At 42.0% G+C, this 21,605-nt stretch overlaps 1 protein-coding gene across 1 annotated transcript in view; it reads right to left on the reverse strand.

Moving 5' to 3' along the window:
- Positions 1–21,605, reverse strand: part of MYO3B (myosin IIIB) — a 407,802-nt gene that overhangs the window by 117,834 nt on the left and 268,363 nt on the right. The window contains exons 26-29 of the mRNA XM_058714463.1: positions 19,172–19,283; positions 17,816–17,978; positions 16,361–16,441; positions 1,732–1,833 (exon numbers count right to left, since the gene is read on the reverse strand). Of these exons, the coding sequence (XP_058570446.1) occupies positions 1,732–1,833; positions 16,361–16,441; positions 17,816–17,978; positions 19,172–19,283 (458 nt within the window). The remainder of the gene's footprint in view (positions 1–1,731; positions 1,834–16,360; positions 16,442–17,815; positions 17,979–19,171; positions 19,284–21,605) is intronic.

The following is a 21,605-nucleotide window of genomic DNA, read 5'->3' on the forward strand; positions in this document are numbered from 1 at the left end:
GAGTAAAGAGATAAACTTAAATAAGAAGGAGACTATCAAACTATTGAGTTCAGAGCAAAACTCAGTATTGTCAAATATTTTTAACTATGTCCTGGTGACAGCTGGAATCATCTGCATTTCTTTGGCAAATTAATTGCTACACAAGGAGACTGGAAAAGTGAAGATATGGAGAAAAACAGAAAGGTAAAATAGGGTGGTCCATTCTAAGTAAATAGATCAACTTAAAAGGAATGAAACCAGTGACGTGGCTGAACAATGAAGAGCTTGAATTGCAGACTTGAGTACGTCCAGGAGTGACAACAGAAGCTTCTCCAGATATGGATTCTCATTTCCTCAAAGAAGCATCCCTGAGTGTTCTGGTTTAATGAAATAAAGTAATGCTGGGACTCCTTCTCTGAAGGAGTCGAATCCTTCCAAAGTCAGATTGAGCTCAATGAGCCATTCATATTTCCCAGGAAAATCAAGCCAATTCTCCACTGGACCATTTTGGAATAAAATGGAGAAGATATGGCTGAAAACACCAGAGCAGGCAGCGCAAAGTCAAATGCCTTTGGGGTCACTCAGGAAACAAGAATGTGTGCACTGTCAGGCCAAGAGGGTGGCGGGGGGGGGGGGGTGGGGGTGGGGGTGTTAGGGTTTGTGGTGAAGCAGAAAATATATGCCCCACCTAAAGACATTTGGGTTCAAAGTTTAAAAAAAAACAACAAACACTGTATCTGGCCAAACAAAACACATCTGTGTGCTGATTACACCAGAAGACCTCCTATTTGTGACTTCTGCTACGGAGAAAGGGTCTAGACCATGAGTCAGTAAGAGCGAGGCATCCTGTTTTTGAAAACGAAAAGGGTGTCATTGTCTCCACCCCAAAGTCTCCTCAAATTCAGGAAACACTGCTGCTCCCTGGGCTCTCCCTCTTCTCCTTCTCTCTTACTCCCTAACCTCCCTGCTCCAAGGTGAAGTCCCAGTTCTGTACTTCCTTGAAAAATAGGCTGCATGGCCAATTCCAAAGGAGCCAGATGTGCCCAGAAACTCCTTGCTGATACCCTGTAACTGCAAACTCTACTGGAAAATCCGGGGCAACTCATCCTCACTTTTTAGAAAACGCTGGCATTAGCATTAAGGGCCATATTTTTGAAAATCATAGTTTCTTCTTGCAGCAGAAGTCCAGGAAACTTCAAACTGCAAAAAAGGGAAGATTCCAATATTTTTTCAATATTTAAAAACCACTAATTTAGTCTAATTCTCTCATTTTACGAGGATGTTAACTGATGGAGGGCTTAGACCTTGAGTTTTAAGTTCTTGTCCACGGTGCTCCTTCCCACCATAAATGTTCTTGATTAGTTTGAGGTCTATTTACCAATGTCAGGATCACAGAAAGATCTTAAGAAGTTGAACTTTCATTAAGTCCCAACATGAGTCAGACAGAAATGTGTCAGGGTCTACTCCAAGAGGAGGAGTTGAAAAGAGGCTATCAGTAAGGAGAGCCACAACTAGACCAGTTTCCCCAGTAAACAGGTCAGAGGGCAGAGGGAGCAGCTGCAGAGAAGCTGAGCTTATCTCCCTTTACTCCTTCCCTTCCGTGAAATCACCTATGGGGTCCTTTGTAAAGCTGTCCCTGCACTTAATCAGCTGTCACCTATAGAAAAACAGATCACTATATCAGGCGATCATTTTCAGCTATGGAACGTCCCTAACTATAGGACACCCTTCCCAAACCTCTAATGATCCTACCTGTGTGATCACCAAGCTCACTACAGTCTTGAACGTGGGCACTTTCCTTGGTGTCCCCTGCAACAGCAGGCTGCAGATCAGTGCTTTGGCCTGAAGGGTGCTCTGTGGAATGAAACAAAGGAGTAACTTACCAAGGTTAGGCTCCCATACCTGGATGAATTACCAAAGTGGGTGACATCACGTGGCTAGCGAAACCCACATTTGTCTTACAGTTTGAGGCTCCAAGGTGATAAATATCATCAACAGATTTGGCACTTATTTTTAAGATTTAATACAGTGTGGTTGGAAAGGGCATAGTTGTAGAAAACAGGAGAATTGATAACTGTTCTGGTTGGACTTCCTAGTAGCTTGGTGACATTGGTAATTCAGGTAACCTCTGTCTCACTGATTGCATTAGTCAAATAGGGAGTGCACCAGGCCAGGGCGGCTGGTTTGACAACCAGGTGGCTTTCCTATTTCCTTTTCAGGTGTACCATCAGGGAAGTAAAAGGAGGGACAAGGTCTCCTCCTTCCCTCCACATCTCTACCCCTCAGGCAAGTCTGTCCTTTCCTTTCATCTTATAGCCCTGTTCTTTAATTGTCCTGGCTTGACAACCAATAATGCCATCACGGAAAAGAGAGACTACACATTCCACTTGGTTGAGGACTATCACAATTGCAGCTTTTCATTGTCCAGTTAGTTTGGCTCATGTTGATAAACACCTAAATACCTCTCTACCAAAACAGCTCATGCCTTGGGTGGAAAAATACTGAAGGGTTTATCTTGGCTGTCACGTCTCTTCTTCCATTCTCCATGACCCTCAAGGTCATGATGGTTTGAAGATGTTCCACCATCTCAGACTACCTCAGGTATCTGAAGATGGCTAGTTCTTTCCAGTTGGGTCCCTTGGCTCTAGAAGAAACCACACTGGCAGCAGAGTCCCTCCTTCCCACAGAGGAGATATTCTTTAGCCTCTGCCCTGAGGCAGTCAACAAACTCTGTGCCGTCTCCTTTTTCTCGGACCTGTGATATAAACCTTGTTCTCTCTCATCCCCCACCTTCCTCTGACTCTGGCTATTTCTAATTTGCTGGCAGTACTTCTAGATATACCATATTAGAATATTTGGAATCTCTGACTTTTCTCCTTTTTAATTTCCTCGAATAGGAATTTTTTTCCATCTGCTCCGTCTCTCTCCTTCTGAGTGACTCTCCTACCTCAAGCGTGACCTTCCCACACCCAGCCTGATGACACCATGCCTCTCCATTCTCTTGAGGTGGTCCAGTAAACCCATTTTAAGCAAGGCTGGCTGCCTCAGACTATACTTAAAGAGATATAGTCCATACTCTCATGGAGCTTACATTCTAATTAATACAACGAGTAAGAGTAAAAAGAGATAACAATGGACAAACACCCTGAAACTTTAAGGGGGTAAGCTGGGTAGACTAGAGTCCTCTCAATATTCCTGTCCATCTACAACCTCAGAATGCGACCTTACTCGGAAATAAGGTTTTTGTTGATGTAACTGGTTTAAGATGAGGTCATACTGGATTCAGCTGGGTCATCAGTCCAATGGTTAGTGCCCTTCTAAGAAGGCCATGTGAAGATACAGATACAGGGAGAATGCATATGATAATGAAAGCTAAGCGATGGGTGTCTAAGCCAAAGACTGCCAAGCATCAGAAGCTACCAGAGAGGCATGGAAAGAATTTTCCCTCAGAGCCTCCAGGAGAAACCAACATTGCTGATTCTGCACCTCCAGCCTCCTGAACTGTGAGAGAATACATTTCTGTTGTTTTATGCTACAAGGTTTGGGGTAATTTGTTATGTTAGCCCTAGGAAACTAACATGAAGAGGAAAAGCTGACAGCTGTTAAGAAAAAAGAAATGAGAAAAAAATCAGGTACCTGAATTCAGCTTGATTTGGCTGGGGAGGCAGGGGAGGCTCATTAAAAACAGGAGTTGGGGAAATTTCCATTATTTTCATTTAACAAACACAAATATATGGATTATTATGTGCCATGAAGTGTTCTAAGGCCCTCACTAATCCTCATGGTAACTTTAAAAGGTAGAGGTCACTATTATTCCCATTTTACAGGTAAGGAAACTGAGGCCCAGGGAGGTTCAATGACTTGCCTAAGAGTCACACACACAGCTGAAAAGTGGCAGAGCCAGGACTCAAACCCAAACAGTTTCACCCTAAAGTCTGGATTCCTAAATATTACACAGTGCAGCCCCATTAATGTAAACATTCAAAAATCATTAACTCTTATTTTTTCCTTTAGAAGTGGAAGTTATTTCTTTCACATGTCTGGGCCTCTAAGGTCCCACAGATCAGCTGCTATGGGAGGAGCCTCTGGTCTAGACAGGCATTTGATGGCCTATCCAGAGGACAGACCCAGAGGCATGCTTTCTAGCAGGGGCACTGTCCAGGTTGATTTCTTGGTTGGGGATCTAGGCTGGGTAAGCTTTCCTGCTCTCATAATGGACCTGGCAAACGGTGCCTACTGTATCTGGCAGAGAAGGCGCATACAGATGAGGCACAAAAGCCCAACCTTCCCCTCCTAACTGCTGCTGGCCAATTGCACAAGGAGCCTGTGTCATTTCTGGCTGGAGTGACAGCTGGTCAGCAGCCATCTTATCAGAACATAAAGAGGCCAATTTGTGGGAGGTCTGACAGGCAAATGCCACCAAAAGCAGCACTGAGAAAGTAAAATTCTTTTCTCAAAGAACAGAATCTCATTGACAGATTTTTTTTTTTTTTCTTTTAACAGCCACATCAGACACCCTGGTCTCCACATAAAACAATTCTGGTAATTTCAGGCCTACGAGATCATTTTCCACTTTGATTCTCTAGTACTTAATTCCAGTCATTATCCCGGTCAAACTTTGAGTTCAAAGAAAAGTCTTGCCTCATAATTGCTTTCTCTAACTTGGAAACTAAGGAGGAAGGTTTTCTCTTATCCTAGAGATGAGTTTCTTGTCTGCCCTGGAACATCACTGTTTGGGGAATTCCCCTTGCGTTCAAGCATCCAGGGACTGTCACTCTGTTCTCTGACTCCCAGCAGCCTTCAATGGGATTTACTTCATAGAATTTATGCCCTGCCTGCTCACAAAAAAGATTGGAGGAAGCTTCATAGATTGTTTCTTGTGGTTGTGTTAGTTGGCTCTGGCTTAGTACTCCTCTTAAGGCTGGGGCAGATGTGTCCGTCCTGGTTCCATCTGAGACTGTTTCTCCCACCTCCTTTTTAAAACATTTTCAGAGTAGTTTTAGATTTACAGCAAAACTGAGGGGGGAAGGCACAGAGATTTCTCCATATTCCCTGCTCCCACATATGCATCTACTCTCAACACCTCCCACCGGAGTGGTACATTTGTTACCTACACTGACACTTCTTCATTACCCCAAATCCATAGTTTACATTATGGTTTACTCTTGATGTTGTATATCATGTGGGTTTGGACAAGAAATGACATATATCCATCATTATGGTGTCATATGGTATCTTCACTGTCCTAAAAATCCTCTGGGCTCTGCCTATTAACCTCCTCCTACATCCCTGGCAACCACTGATCTTTTTACTGTCTCCATAGATTTGGTTTTATCGGAATGTCATATATTTGGAGTCATACAGTACCTAGTCTTTTCATACTGGCTTTCACCTTGTAATATGCATTTAAGTTTCCTTCATGCCTTTTCATGGCTTGATAGCTCATTTCTTTTTAGCACTGAATAATTTCCATTGTCTGAATGTACTACAGTTTATTTATCCATTTACCCACTGAAGCACATCCTGGTGGCTTCCAAGTTTTGGCAATTACGAATAAAGCTGCCTCCAACATCTGTGCGCAGGTTTTTGTGTGGACGTTAAGTTTTCAACTCCTCTGGGTGGATATCAAAAAGCGTGATTACTGGATCATATGGTAAGAGTATGTTTACTTTTATAAGAAACCACCACGCAGTCTTCCAAAGTAGCTGTACCATTTTGTATTCCTACCAGCAACGAATGAGGTACCTGTTGTTCCACATCCTCATCTGCATTTGATGTTGTCAATGTTATAGATTTTGGCCATTCCAATAGGTGTATAATGGTATTTTGTTGTTTTAATTTGCATTTTCCTGCTGACATATGATGTGGAGCATCAGACTGTCCCCTCTTAGTGGGAAAAAAAATAATTTTGATGTTGTTTCTGTGACCACCCCAAAAGCATTTAGCAGAGTGTTCTGCACAGAGAGGATGTTCCTGTTCAGAAAATGTTTGGGGCAAGGGTACCAGATCAGGACTGAGGCAGTCTTGACTGCAGTGTTTCTTAGCTACCATCTGTAAAATGGGGTAAGATTCCCAACCTACTTTTCAGGGTTAGTCTGATAATTACAAAAATAAGGTGAATGAAAATACCTTGTATAAACTGGAAATTGCTATGCAAAAATAACATGTTAGGAAAACAAGTGTTACCGTTTGTTAGTCAAGAAGGAAATAACTCCCACCTCTAGGATCATTCTAGCTTAAACAGCTCCTGTTTCCCATAAATCAAAGTTATTTACTTTCCTGTAAGTCTTCCCTAAAAAGATAAAGGTCTGGATGTTTATAACAGCTTTATTCACTGTCACTAATAATTGGAAACAAATATCATTTAGCTGGTAATTGGCAAAATTGTGGTATATCTATACTCTGGAGTTCTGCTCAGCAATGAAAAAGCACAAATTAGTGTTAAATGCACCAACACTGATGAACTGTAAAAGCATTATGCTAAGTGAAAGAAGCCAGACACAAAAGTCTATGTACTATATTACTCCGTTTTTATGACATTTTGGAAAAGGCGTAATTATTGGGACAGAAAACCCATTGGTGGTCACCAGGAGCTAAGGGTGTGGGAGGGATGGTGACAGAAAGGGCATGAGAGAGCTTTTTCATAATTTTCTTTTTCTTGATTGTGGAGGGGGTTACCTGACTGTATGTGTTCATCCAATTTTATCAAACTGTTTGTGTTTTATTGTATATAAATTACACCTCAATAAATATGACTTTTAAAAAATCACCAGAACTTAAAAATAAAAAAAATAAGGTCTTCTCAAACTGATTGTTCCTGGAAAGCAGGATCCAATCACTTCTCACCCACTAGGAAGAAAGAGTCTGGTGGGGAGAGCCCTGCTGCTGACGAGGGACCCTTCAGAGCCATTTGTATCATTGACCATAGCTGGTTTTGACACTAAGTACTTGGCTCAAAGTCTATGAAATTAGCAGGCTCTGGTTGCTTATACATCTCAACCGTCACAACTTTATTGATGAGAATGGCTACCAGCTGTCACCTCTGCCTCCACCTCTGTGCTCGGTGATTTAGACTTCATGGCCACAGCAAATCAAGCCATGATCCTGCTATGGCTCTTCGTGTTGGGGTTTGAACTCCCAGCCAAATGGCTGTCGCTCAGCTGTTATGCTGCCAATCACCCGTCACCGTGGGTTAAGTATGATATGCACACTGAGATCTTCCAACTCCTTAGACATCTGAAAGGCGACTTGCTTTCCACACCAGCAGGCAGCAAATCTGGGTGATATTTAACTCCTGGATTTTAGAGTTTCTGACTTCATGGAAGAGGATGAGCAGGGGACTTGCTATTTTCCAGAACGAGTTACAGAAGGGCCTCAAACCAGTGAATGGGGAAATGATGTCAGTAGCATACTAAACCATTAAATCTTAACAATGTCGAGGTGAGTGAAAAAATTTCTCTACACAAATGAATCAAGCTCTTGGCATTATGGAGCACAGCTCTTTACAGAGACAACAAAACCACCTGAAACATTTCACATGATATTATTGCTTTTTAACTTTTCCTGTCAGATAAGCAAGACATAAGTTAAGATTTGGAAAATTATTTATTTTTATTTTTTTATTTGAGAGAGAAAGAGAGACAGAGAGTGCGCATGAGTGGCGGAGGGGCAGAGAGAGAAGGAGAGATAGAATCCCAAGCAGGCTCTGCACTCAGCTCCACACAGGGCTCAATCTCAGGACTGTGAGATCCCGACTGGGAGATCATGACCCGAGCCAAAATCAAGAGTCAGACACTTAACTGACTGAACCACCCAGGCACCATGGAAAATTCTCTGTTATAAATGTTTTATTGTAACTATATTTAAGATTTAACAGGTACTATTTTTTCCTCCAAAAGTGAGAGAAATAGTTTGATCTTTTTGAAGTTATAATATATATGCTCACTTACATAGATGTAGATATATATATATACATAGATATATTACATAGATGTATATATATATATATACATAGAGAGAGAGTACTATACAGACTATTTTTCCCAGTGAAGTTCTTATTTGGGAAGGGAGTACAGAGAGGGAGCTAACATTTAATGAATATCTACCAGGTACTAGGTACCATGCAAGATGCTTTGCATATATTATTTGTAATCATCTTCACAACAGTCCTGAGAATTAGGCCTTAATGAGTCCCATTTTATAGGTGAGGAAACTAAGGCTCAGAAGTTAAGTACTTTTCCCCAAACCATATAACAAATTATGGCATAGCTGGGAATTAAAGTCAATTGCTTTTGTTTGCTTGATTTTCTTAATTGTTTTTTGTAACATTTATTCATCTTTGAGAGACAGAGTGTGAGTGGGGGAGGAGCAAAGAGAGACGGAGACACAGAGTCTGAAGCAGACTCCAGGCTCTGAGCTGTCAGCACAGAGCCCAACGTGGGACTTGAACTCACTGACTGCAAGATCATGACCTGAGCTGCAGGTGGACGCTTAACCGACTGAGCCACCCAGGTGCCCTGTTTGCTTGATTTTCTTCCCTTTTTCTTAAAATTTGAGTATAGTGGAATTACAATGTTACAGAAGTTTCAGGTGTACAACACAGTGATTCAACATCTCTATACATTATGCTATGCTCACCACAACTATAGCTACCATCTGTTACCATAAAACATTATTATAATACCATCAACTATATTACCTGTGCTGTACCTTTTATTCCCATGACTTAATCATTCTACACCTAAAAGCCCACTCCCCTTCACCCATTTGGCCCATTTCCCTATACCCCTTCCCTCTGGCAACCATCAGTTTGTTCTCTGTATTTAAAGGCTGATTCTACTTTTTATTTACTCATTTGTTTTGTTTTTTTAGATTCCACATATGAGTGAAATCATATGGTATTTGTCTTTCTCAGTCTGACTTGTTTCTCTTAGCATAATACTCTCTAGGTCCATCTGTCTTGTTGCAAATGGCAAGATTGACACTTAGGTTGCTTCTATATCTTGGCTATTATAAATAATGCTGCAGGAAACATAGGGGTGCATATACCTTTTTGAGTTAGTGTTTTCACTTTATTTGGGAAAATACACAGTAGTGGAATTATCGGATCATATGGTATTTGTTTTTAATTTTTTGAGGAAATTCCATACTGTTTTCCATAGTGGCTACACCAATTACATTCCCACCAACACTGTACCAGAGTTCCTTTTCCTTCACGTACTTCATCAACACTTATTATTTCTTGTCTTCTTGATTTTAGCCATTCTGACAGGTGTGAGGTGATATCTCATTGTGCTTTTGATTTGCATTTCCCTGATGATTAGTGATGTTGAGCATCTTTTTATATGTCTATTGGCCATCAGCACGTCTTCTTTCCATTGAGGTCCTCTGCCCATTTTTAAATCAGATTTTTGGGGTTTTTTGGTTAAAGTCAATTGTTTTGATTCTAAAGTCCACTTGCTTAGGTTAGTATATAGAGCTCTTCCAAAAGCTGGCACCCTATGTCCATGTGCCATATCCAAGATGGAAACCAATCGTAGAGTGTGGTTTCGTAGAGTGTGGTTTCCATCTTCCATCCAAGATGGAAACCAATCGTAGACTGAAAAGGGAACTGGGTGAGGACTCAGAAGAGGGCTTTGATGCCAATTCTTAAGCTCAAATAACACATAAGGGGAAACAACTTATTTAAATTCCCTGTGCTTCTGTTTCATCTGTTAAAGGGAAAAACAAAATTTGCCTTTCTACACACAGGAGTCTTTTGAGGAAAAGAAGCCCAATCACTCTTGCCATAGCAGTTCATTTTTTCCCCTAATGTTTCTTTACTATTATGTGGATATAGCCTAAATATGATTCCATAGAATAAAGGCAACCTGAGTGTGTCATTGATCATGATCATGTTGCTTCACTCAAGGTTGAGGTGGTAAAGATGCCATTTTGGGCAGCACCTCTTTTTAGCCAGATTCTGGAGCTCTATATGAGGTCCAGCATGGAAAAGATGATTCGAAATTGAAGCACTCATGGACTTCCTCTGAAATTTTAACCTTGAGTCCTGCTGGTACAGATGCACCAAAGGTTCACCTTGAGCACAGTTCTGTGCCACATCAACATGATATCAGGTATTAGCAGACCTCAAGTCCACATTGGCTTTGCAGTGTCCTCTCTGTGCATTAAGTGAATAGCACCCTGCCCTGTGGGCATTATATTCAAACACGAACATTTGATTTCATAGCAAAGGACGTTCCTTTGCGTCCCAAGTCATTTCATGGTAAGAATTCTACTGTTTGTGCCCAAGTGAGGTTTGGCAGAGGCCATTTCTTAACAGAAACCTTGAGGCTGCAGGTCAGGCCTTCTCTCTGCTATATACCACTTCCTCTAAGCCAAGCTTCAGGGGAGCTCCGTATGTCCTGTCCTGTATGTTGTACATGTCTCTGCACATGTCTTGTTCATAAACAATGCACATTTTCCCAAGTAAAGCACAATACTGGTCCCCACAAACATTTTCCCCCTCCAAAATGTTAAGCCTATAGCTGTCAGAAATTAGTCCCAACTTTTTTACCTACAAAGTTAGAGAAACCCAGGCCGTGTGCAGATGGACTGGGCAAGATCCCTTGCATAAACCTGAAGGTATTCTGTCTTCTGTTAAACAAAGGTTTAGAAGGCAGTGGAGCTAGTGTGCACCTCATAGCTCATCTCAAGCCTGGATACACCAGTTAACACTTTCCTCTGGATGTTGCTTTACTCTCGAATGGATAGGACCTAAAACACCAGGAAAGGAGAGGTAGCTGGTTCCTTCCCAATGGACAGGAAGTTTGGAAGCTGTCTTCCTCACATTTTGAGGAGGCAAGTGTGTGTGTGAAATAATCAGGAATCTAAGAGACAGAAATGGAGTGAGTCAAGAAACAATGGAATAGAGATACAATGGCAAACAGCAATGAAAGGAGAGGAATGAAAGAGGTTGTGCTTGTTTTCCTTTTGTTAGTTCAAAGTGGGCCTTTTCCTTCAATGGTACATTCACTTGACCTTCCTCTACTGTTTGGCTTGTGATCAACAATCTGCTTACACACAGCTCTGTCAGAATGAAAAAATATCTTCTGTGATCATTTTTACCTTCAAGAAACATGGGTTATTTCAGTGTAAATCCTCAGCTATATTTTATAATGATTTTGGCTCATTGTATTACACTGAAGTTTTACAGAATTTCCTCCCAATATGTGTTGGCATAATATAGAGTACCTGATTTATACAAACATCATCTCTCTAGGGGACAGGATATTTTATAGCCCTCTGTATCAGAGAATGAAAATTTGATGCTCCAAATCAAATCCCATCATTCACCATGGTAGCTCCAGCATAAAGTAGATACTTAACAAATAGTGAAGGAAGAAAGAAATTTCCAAATTTAAAATATAATTGTCCTGCACACCTAGGGATATTTCCAGAAATCTAGTTCTAGGAAATTACTACAACCACCCAGTCACTGCCAATTCACCAACAGTGCTAAAGGAACCAACCTTTTAAAATTAGAAAAGGCTAGGAGGAGGTCTTACTCCCAGAGAGGTTTAAAAGTTCAAGCAGCTTTTGGGGCGCCTGGGTGGCGCAGTCGGTTAAGCGTCCGACTTCAGCCAGGTCACGATCTCGCGGTCCGCGAGTTCGAGCCCCGCGTCAGGCTCTGGGCTGATGGCTCGGAGCCTGGAGCCTGTTTCCGATTCTGTGTCTCCCTCTCTCTCTGCCCCTCCCCCGTTCATGCTCTGTCTCTCTCTGTCCCAAAAATAAATAAAAAATGTTGAAAAAAAAAGTTCAAGCAGCTTTAAATACTAAAAATTTGGTTTTGTTATGAAGTAGGGTCAAGTTTCTAAAAGTAGTTAAACAGGTTCTGATAGGCTGCTATCTGGAAATGTATCTGAGTGTGCTGGAACCTATCTGGACATGATGCTTGCTTTCCCTTCTGGAAGCAGCATTTAAAGCAACTCTCATTGGCCGGTATCATATGATGCACCCAGCAGTTCCAGCTGAATCCAGTTTAAAATGCCTGTTCATGGGCATCTGGATGGCTCAGGGGGTTAAGCATTCCACTCTTGATTTTGGCTTGGGTCATGAGCTCACAGTTCATGATATGAAGTCCTGCATCAGGCTCTGTGCTAAGGGTGCAGAGCCTGCTTGGGATTCTCTCTGCCCCTCCCCAACTGGCATGTCTTCTCTCTCTTTCTCTCTCTCTCTCTCTCTCTCTCTCTCTCTCTCTCTCTCTCTTTCTCAAAAATAAATAAACTTTAAAAAATAAAATAAAATGCCTGTTCACAGGCTCAAGGAAACCTAAGTCTTGCCAGAGTCACAGCTGATGCTCCAAAAAGCATTCTCCCCAAAAAAGCATCAGAAGGAGAAATGGCTATCGTTTATCTGTGTTGTTGGAAGGGCCAAGGAGGAGAGTAAGTAGGAAGCTGATCAGAGGACACAGAGAAAGGGAAAACAATTTCCACTGCACTGAAGCAATTAGATGAAAATATGCTGTAAACCAATGGGCTCTTCCTGCTTCTGGGGGTTGGGAGGACAACAGGAGTGGGGGCTGGAAGAGCCTACTCTTTCCGGAGACATTCTTTGAAATTCTGCTCCCAGCCCCTCCGGCTCCACTGTCACCTACTTGAGGCATTTCCCCTCCAAGATGGGAGGCCCACCACTTTGCTCTCATTTAAAAAACAGATCTTGAATTAGAGGAGGAATTTTAAGGCCAATGCTTTCAAAAACTTAAAGAATGAAATATTGTAGACCTTTTATGAATCGCCTGCAAGTTATGTGTTTTGATACAATTTACTGAGGAATGTGTGCATTTTTATTTGACTAAATCTAGTTATATCCACTTTCTGACACTTAAGGGTTCATTAAAAAAATAATAGATTAGTAAGGGAATGACACATAACTGTTACTTTTTACTTAGAATATCCCATCTCTCTGAAAACTAATACGTTTTCAATCTTACCTGATCTAAAAAGTATGTAATTTTAAATTTTTTGGTGTTTAAAAGAATGTTTTCCATTGGCAAGAGCCTATTATTAGCATTAACTAATAAAAACACACGAAACATGCCATTTCTCACTAAGATGATATTCAAAGTTGCTCCCCACCCCAGCAAAAAAAAAAAAAAAAAAGGGAAAATGACACACTATACTTTTGCTTGGGATCCCTAGCTCTCTCTCCTCCAGATTCCTCACATCTCATAAAGGCCCTTTATTGCTGGTGCAATGTTATACACTTAGGAAATGGATGAGCATGTACCTAGGGTATTTTTTTCCGTTTGTTTTCTCTTCCAGCATTTGATCACTGGCTGGTGAACTGTTTGGGCCCATAGAGATCTCTAGACCACCAGCTCATGTATTTGAAAGGCATCTGTTTATTTTGAAAATGCAAATGTGGCCTACCTCAAAGACTGACAGGCAAGAAATGACCCACTGAGCAAGGGGAGAGGTTTCCAATCTGGAGCCCTGTCCCTCCCTCTACCATACCGAGATCACTCGCTGTCAAAACCACTTAAACAAGCTCCGGGAATCTGAGTGAAGGGCCCACAATTAAAATGAACAGACTCGTGTGTGTGTGTGTGTGTGTGTGTGTGTGTGTGTGTGTATCCCCTTCCCTCCTTCCCTCTCTCTCTTTCAAGAATTAGCCAGGCAGATCATTTCTCACCTAGTTTAAAGTAATGATGAGGTCAGTTACAAAACGACGCTGTACCTTTGAAATGGTGGCTCCTAGACTGAGGGCTTCCTGGAGGAGGGCCCTATAACAGGGACACTGGCCTCTTAGTAGCAGCCCAGTCCTGGGGACGGATTCCCAGAGAAAGCCCAGGAAGGTTAATACCCCGACTTTGATCTCTGTCAAGGCATACCAGCAAGAATTAATTTACATTTCAGATGAAAAAGGTTGACAGCATGAAAAGGCATCTTGTTTCTGGTATGTGAATGTGCCGTAATAGATGGGGAATTCTGAAAGGAAGTTCTGAGGAAGCTAAAGGGATAAGCTGTGCGGCTGCTTTTATTGGGAAGGAGATGAAAGGCAAACAAATTTCAATATGCGCTGGTCTGTAGCAACATGTAGGCCAAATGCTTCCTAAATTTCAAGGGCTGCTCTTTTAAAAATATATAACATATCTTAGCAACACTACCCACAAAAAAATGCTATGGGCCAGAACTTGAAATACAAAGAAACGCATTGCATAGAATCTAAATTTCCAATGAAATGATTTGTTGAAAAAAAAATTAGAGAATAAGTTTCAAAAACAATCAGAATGGCTGTCTATGATAACATCTCTAAGTCACTTCCTGCAGGCTTCACAAGTAAGGGAAGCACTATGTCTGGGGCTTGTTCTGCCCAGAAATATTCTCGTGGGGTGAAGAAGAGCTTGTAATGAGAAGGTTATGCTTTGAGAAGAACACACCCCAAAACAGAGAAGTTAGAAGGAGGTGGCTTTGCTTTTTAGATCAACACAATGATGGCTTCCAATATAAAGATACGGAAAACATTCTCAAGTAAAAGTAATCTGCCAATAAAACTGCAAATGCTGTTACCCTCCCCATTCATCTTTTCTGCTAACACAAAACCAGCACCTTGATTCCTGTGTTGGCTGAAGGGCAAAGGGACTCTGCCTGCTTTTGCTCTGGCTGCCACATGACTTCTAAGAGGGAGGGGTGGCTTGAGTACCACTCTCAACATCCTCATGTCTGCCAAAGTCCCTGGAGACTCCCGATGCCACCTGATAAGGAGGAACACTCGTTGCCAGGCTAAAAAATGGGGTGATTGCAAAGCTTTAAAAAAACAGAAGTACCTTAAAGAGATGTGTTCTCTCTGGTTCCACCAAACAAGATTATCCTTCCATGGTACCTACTGCACTGGTGCTCTACTGGAACGACGCAATCATGACTGACCTGATCCGGTGATGAAGCAAACCTGTCTGTGTTTTCATGCAGCCCTTATTTGGCAATAACAGAGTGCAAACAGGGAAGCCCGTAAAGATCGTTTTCAGAGAGGGAAAATTTGCTTTATGATCCTACACACTGGACTCAGTGGATCAACAATATATAACCCCAAGTTTATATTTTAAAACATATGTTGGGCTTTGGGCCAAACTGCAGGATCTGAAATCAGTCCAGGAGACTTTGGGGGGTGGGGTGGAGAGGGGTGTGTGTGGTGTGGTGAGTGGAGGTGGGCAATAGGGAACAAATGCACTTTGAGTTGTTTTTCTTAAGCTGCAACTACAATTGCATCCTTCTTCCTGAACTCTTTGAAGTTGTAGAGCTTAAAACTCCTAGGGGATGGTGTTAAAAGCTACACATTTGCATTTAAATGATGCCCCCTTCTTTCCAAATATTTTGGTTCTGAATGAAGATGTCTGGCCTCTACAGTGGCCTAAGAGAGTTCTGACAAGTGTTCCTGGAGTCAGGCTCTGGGCAGGACCATCTCAAAAAGATTGCAGCTGTTTTACTAAGGAGTTTGCTTCAAGGCAACAGTATCTGAAACTCTATCCTTTGAGCCTGTGGAGTCCACTGGACTAGCCCCTGCTCTCTCATTCTGTCTCCACTGTCAGAGCTCCAGGCATGCTGGAGCATACTTCTTCCAGAGCCTCCTTTAGATTATAGAGCTTCAAATGATGAAGGGAACCCAGCCTGGAAGCCACCATGGATATTGCCATTTGCAGAAGAACAGAGCCATCCAGGAGCCAGGGACAGGTCAGACGAGCCAGGAAGCAGAGCTCAGAGCACTCATGCAGCCAGGCCAAGTTGAGCCACAGCTTACCTCAGGGTGGGGGTGGGGGGTGGTGCAGAGGACCACCCTAGTCACAAACAGGCCAGGGTGTGGGAAATTCCATTTGCTGGGAAAGTCCCTGAGCTATTCTTATCTCTGTGATGCTGAAAGATGGGCCTTGCATATAATCAGAGAAATTCCAAGGTAATTAGACACCTTCCAGACTTAACCAGACTTTAGCCAGTGCTCTCCTTTCACAGACGGACGGACATGTGACTCCAAGAAGGAAAAGAATTTGTTCAGCTGGCAGTATGTAAAGTTGACTGTGTCCAATCTGCCTGTGTTCAAATGCTGACTCTGCTCCTGACTAGCCATGTGACTATGGACACGTTACTTCACTTCTCTGTGCCGCAGGTCCCCTCTCTACAAACCAGGACTTACTTTGAGCATCTTTCCACAAGTATGCAGTCAGTGCTCACTGTCAGCCTTGCTATCATCACGCAGGGGGTGTGTCAGAACAAGGACTAGAACCCCCACTAGGACTTTACCTTCTATTCCGGTGCTCCTGAATTATTAACCTTTCAGCTTTCCTAAACTCATATGAACTTAATCACAGAATATTTTCAAGTGGACGCTATGAAAATGATGTTTTAATTACCTGCTTGAATAGGAACCGCAGACTCACTCCTTCTGTTGCTTATTTTCTTAAATTTCCTCCGAGCATCATATCCTCTCCAGGCTAAAAATATAAAACCATGTGCTAGGAATGACATTAATTTAAGAACGTGCCAGAGAATTGATATAAGCTGTTTTCCCTCCAATCTATTACCCCTCTTCTCCTCCCTCCTGCTTTCTCCCTGAACAAAATGAGCAGAGATACGTGAGCGATGATGGGGGAAGAGAGGCCTCTCTGTACTCTTAGCTCGGCTTCCAAGATGCTTCTCAGAAGGAGTTATTTTTGCTCCAGCAGTGAGTTTCCAGAACACTGGAATCTACTTATGAATCATTGGGACCTCCATCCCAGCTGAGGTGGTTCCCTGTCATTCCAACCCACAGAGGAAGCTCCATTTTCAGGACTTGGGGTAGGGTGGTTTGTTGAGATGGTGGGGAAGAACTGAACAGCCTGCCCTGCCCAATTTTTTTTACTGGGGAGGAAGGTATGAACATCAATTTGAAGGAGTGAAAAATAATGATGGGAGTCAAGGGGAATAATTAGTAGCATGACACGTGTGTTTGGGGAGAGTGAACCATGTGCTAAGAGCAGTGCTTCGAGAGAAGAAAATAGACGGTAGAAAGGCAAAAGGCAAAAGAAATGGATGAGGATAAGAGAAAGAGAAACGAAACCTCTGGGGATGTGCTGAGTCCTGTAGAAAGAGGACTGGGGCATTCAGCTGCCCGCCAGGAGCATGACCACTTTGCCATTTTGTCCCTCCCGTTAGCATCACAGCCTTCGGTGTTGCTGAGTGTGGTCGTGAAGTCCAGAATGAACGACATGATTCTGGGTTATGACGGCACAAGGGAAACTGTCCACTATGTACAAGATCTGACGCTTTCATAACCACTCAGCAACAGCACAGGAGCTCAGATGCTGTTTGTAACACAAATGACACACACATGTAGAAAGAGACACTGGATGGGCTGGGCGTAGGGGAGAGCCGAGCAATTTGTTCCCTAGGTTTATAAGCTTTGTCTGGGCTAGAAAAGCCTTTGGGAAATGGCGTTAGTGATTCTGATGTTGAGAACTTGGTGATGGGCCTGAGGTGTGTATTACACATCAGTCATCTGGGAGAAGGGGCACATGTCCGTGAGATCTGGGTTTTACCTCTTCCCACTTCACACTGCCTCTATCTTGCACTTATCATGGTGTGTTGTGATGTCTGTTTGCTTATGTGGAGGTCGGAGACCACGGTAGTCTTGCTCATGGCTAGATTCCCAGCATCTAGCCCAGGGACTGGTCTGCAATAGGCACTCAATAAATATTTGCTGAAGCAAGGAAGAAAGGAAAGAAGAAGGGAAGGGAAGGTAGGAGGAAGAGAAGAAGCCACTGAGAAAAGCAACAGGCGAGCGGCCTGAGTGCTTGATGAAATGCCAAGATTCAGGACCATTTATTTACCTGACTGGATGGCAATGGCCCCCTTCTCTCTCTTCTCTCTGGCTCTTCTGTATCTCCTGGCTCCAAGCCACCCCTTGGCATATGCCTGCAGCACCACCACTCTGCCTATGACTTCTCGTAGCAGCAAATTCAACTGCTCAACATGGTAATATTTGAGAAAAACCTGAAATGAGATATTACTTTTAGCATTATATATGGGCTCCCGAACAGATATCCAGTCTACTCCAGAGTATTCTTAATAAAAATATTAAAACCATTATCTAAATAAGTTTACAGTGACGTGTTTTATGCCAGTATTACTGACTGCTTAGGAGCAAACACAACTCCCCTTCTAAGGTTGAGCTAATTCTTGGTTATTGACGTGAACAAACAATGAAGTTAATGGGGTTTAGGAGATTCCAAATGTTCTCCAAAAGTGCCTTATGTTTGCCAGGAGTTCTATATTCTCAATTTGACTTCTACTATCTGTCTCTACAGCCCTTGATGGAGGCACTAACCAACAGAACTGACCCATGGCCAGCAGTGGAAGTTTGGGAGAAGGACGTACAGGACCCACAGTGATCTAATTCCTGCTGAGGAGCAACCGTGTTGTGATCAACACTCAGGCTACCACTGGCTTTGTAGGACAATTCAGAATGGGTCATAAAAACCTGGGATAAAGCGACAGGATGTTCCAGATGAAAAGCTATACACAATGGGACTACTAATCAGGGTATACAGTAAAAAACACAGCAAGAGTCTAATGAAAAATGGACAAAACTGTAAAAGATACTTTTTATTGTCATTAATAAGATTTGTGTATTTCCATGAGGTGCTGGGATAAACAGCATTTATTTTTTTTTTTTAATTTTTTTTTTAACGTTTTTTATTTTATTTTTGGGACAGAGAGAGACAGAGCATGAACGGGGGAGGGGCAGAGAGAGAGGGAGACACAGAATCGGAAACAGGCTCCAGGCTCCGAGCCATCAGCCCAGAGCCTGACGCGGGGCTCGAACTCACGGACCGCGAGATCTTGACCTGGCTGAAGTCGGACGCTTAACCGACTGCGCCACCCAGGCGCCCCAAGGATTAACAGCATTTAAATTAGAGGGACATTTTAAAATGAGCTCAAAGTTCTCATTCTAGAAATGTTAAATGGTTCTCTCAAATTACATGCAGAACAGGAGGCAAACCCTCCTCTTCTTGTCCAGAGGTCCTAGGACCACTCCTGACCCAAGACCAGTGAAGATCACTGTTAGGCTGGGGTCTTGCCTGCTAAGCTACACAATGTACAGAGCCGGTCATATCACTGACAACAGACAAAGGTACACAGTAGAGCATCACAGGTGACAATGTGAACAATAAAGAAAGAACTACCTTTGTTTTTCCCAGCACCCAGTGATCTAATCTGGACTTTTCCAAGATAGCAACACAGCTCTCTTTGCTAGCAACAGGTGTTTCATGTGCTTTGAATGCCAAGTAATAATATCTACAAAATAAAAGAGTAAAATAAAACATTTTTAGTTATCATTTGATACAGTATAGGACCTACTGTCCAATAATAGCATACTAGGTAGTGAGAGGTATACAACTTGTACGTATTAACTTAGCTCTTACCTGCTTTTAAATTTTCTGCTACATGTATTTCCCTTTTAATATTGCTTTATAATTCATATTCAGTGGAATACTTGGCATCTTTTGCATGTAAAATCAAAGTATCTAATCCATTAAGAAAACTGAAATTCAGACAGCTCTTCTAGGGAAAGTCATCATTTTAAACGTTAGCATTATTACAATATAATTTGTAATCCCACTGTATAAATTCTGACTCTACCTTGAAATGTTCCCTCTGAAGCTATTTGTAGATAGCAAAAATGAAGTAGCCTAATACTATTGAATTGGTCCACTGAGCCACATGTCTCTCTCAAAATACAGAGTAGGCATATTTTTTGATATAATCACCAAAACCACATTTGTCTTCCTAAAAAACTCATTTTAACGAACTTCCATACTTTCTGGTTGGATTCAAAGAACACCCACAAAAGGGTTTTTCCCCTCTCCTTTTTTCTCTCCATCAAAATACACACACACACACACACACACACACACACACACACACACACACACACATTTTATTCTTTTAGAACACCTTACCTTAGTTTTTCTCTAAAAATTTTCCAGGGATCTTTCCTCTGCTCTTTGCTGCCATCTATAATTAAATTCAACCCCTTGGAAGTTTAATTTCCTTGTCAAAGGAGTTTCCTGCCATTCCTCAGACAAGGTTGATCTGTTATTTTGGAATTACTATACTTTTAAATATAGAGCTGTTTTTACTTTTTAAGAAAAATTGCCCCAATACAAAATATGACCCTTCCTCTTGCCAAATATTCCACATCTTTCTGTTTATGGAAAAATAAACATACCTGATTAGCACTTGGGTCATTTAACTTTATCTTTGTGCTACAAGACTGTTTTACAAGTTAGGATATAATGTTGAATTTGCTGGAAACATTTGCATTCAGAGATCCTGGGAATGTTTCCAAGGCTCTGAGTCTCTGTTTCTACCATTGGGAAGGAGGGGCAGTGCTCTCAAAGAACCCCTGAATGATGGCCAGGACTATGCTAGGTCATTTAGCCAAGCCCAGGAACCTGCTCATAGATGACATCTTCTGGGGCCAAGTGGGAGGAGGGACAGCTGGGAATCAGGATTAGGGCTATCAGGGCAGTTCACGGCATTAGCACATTAGCCTCAGTTTCTTTAGGACTATAGTTTCAGTCATGGCTTCTCTGACCTGGCTCTAGCCAAAGCAAAATGTTTGTGTCCTGGAGTACACGGGGATGGTGGGAATAGATGGCAAATCTATATGGGTGAATGTTTGGGGAAAGCTGAAATACAAATAGCATGAGGTATGTAAGTCAGTGGTAAAACAAGGATTTCCTACACTCTTTCCATTAGGCCTGGGCATTTATAACACAAACAACCCTGGCTTTAATCAACCCAGGGTTAATACTATTAATGATGAAGTATTTAAAGAGAATCTAATGAACGATCAGTCCCGTGTGAGATATGGGAAGAATGTAAGGTATGTTCCAGCTCTCCAATCAAGGATTTATACTTGTTTTCCAGGCATCTATAGATGGTTCTTAGCAGTTTCTAATTTTTAAATAGGCAGAATGAATCCTGAACTAGCATAAATATTAGAACTCAGCTTTGATTTCTGGTCCTTCAACCCAATCTCTTAATTTATTATGATGCTAATATTCATATTTGGCTTAGTTCAGAAAGAGATGGGTAACAGTACTACAAAGAAGTGAAAGTTTCAAAAAAAATACTAAAAAAACCATGTAAGTGATATGTCTGTAATAATCAGGTCAGATAAGTACAATGTGTATTTCCTCCATGGAATAATTCTGGATTCTGGTAGGTACCATGGTAAAGAAGCACTTTGGTGGAGCTCCTCTGTGCTTCCATATAAGGACAAAACAGAAAGTCACCAATATAAAAGATCTGTCAGCAAGAGGGGTCTTTTTTGGGAAGATCTATTCCAGACCCCCTTCCCGAAGCAGTTGGATGAGTTAAATGAACAGGGGATATGCAATCGCAAAATAGTAAGTATAAAGGTCCTAAGGGTCTGGGTACTTGAGAGCATTGCAAAGACCAGTTCTGCCCTGAGCTGCCTCTTGTAGGTAGAATTTACCTCTCAGATTGGAGTCTGAACACTGAATTAAGAGTAAGAAGATCTCTGTTGGGTAACTGTAAATCACTTCTCTGTACCTGAATTCCCACAGGTGGGAATGGAAAGCAGATGAG

The sequence above is a fragment of the Neofelis nebulosa genome, chromosome 2, assembly GCF_028018385.1.
Source record: "Neofelis nebulosa isolate mNeoNeb1 chromosome 2, mNeoNeb1.pri, whole genome shotgun sequence".
NCBI classification, from domain to species: domain Eukaryota; kingdom Metazoa; phylum Chordata; class Mammalia; order Carnivora; family Felidae; genus Neofelis; species Neofelis nebulosa.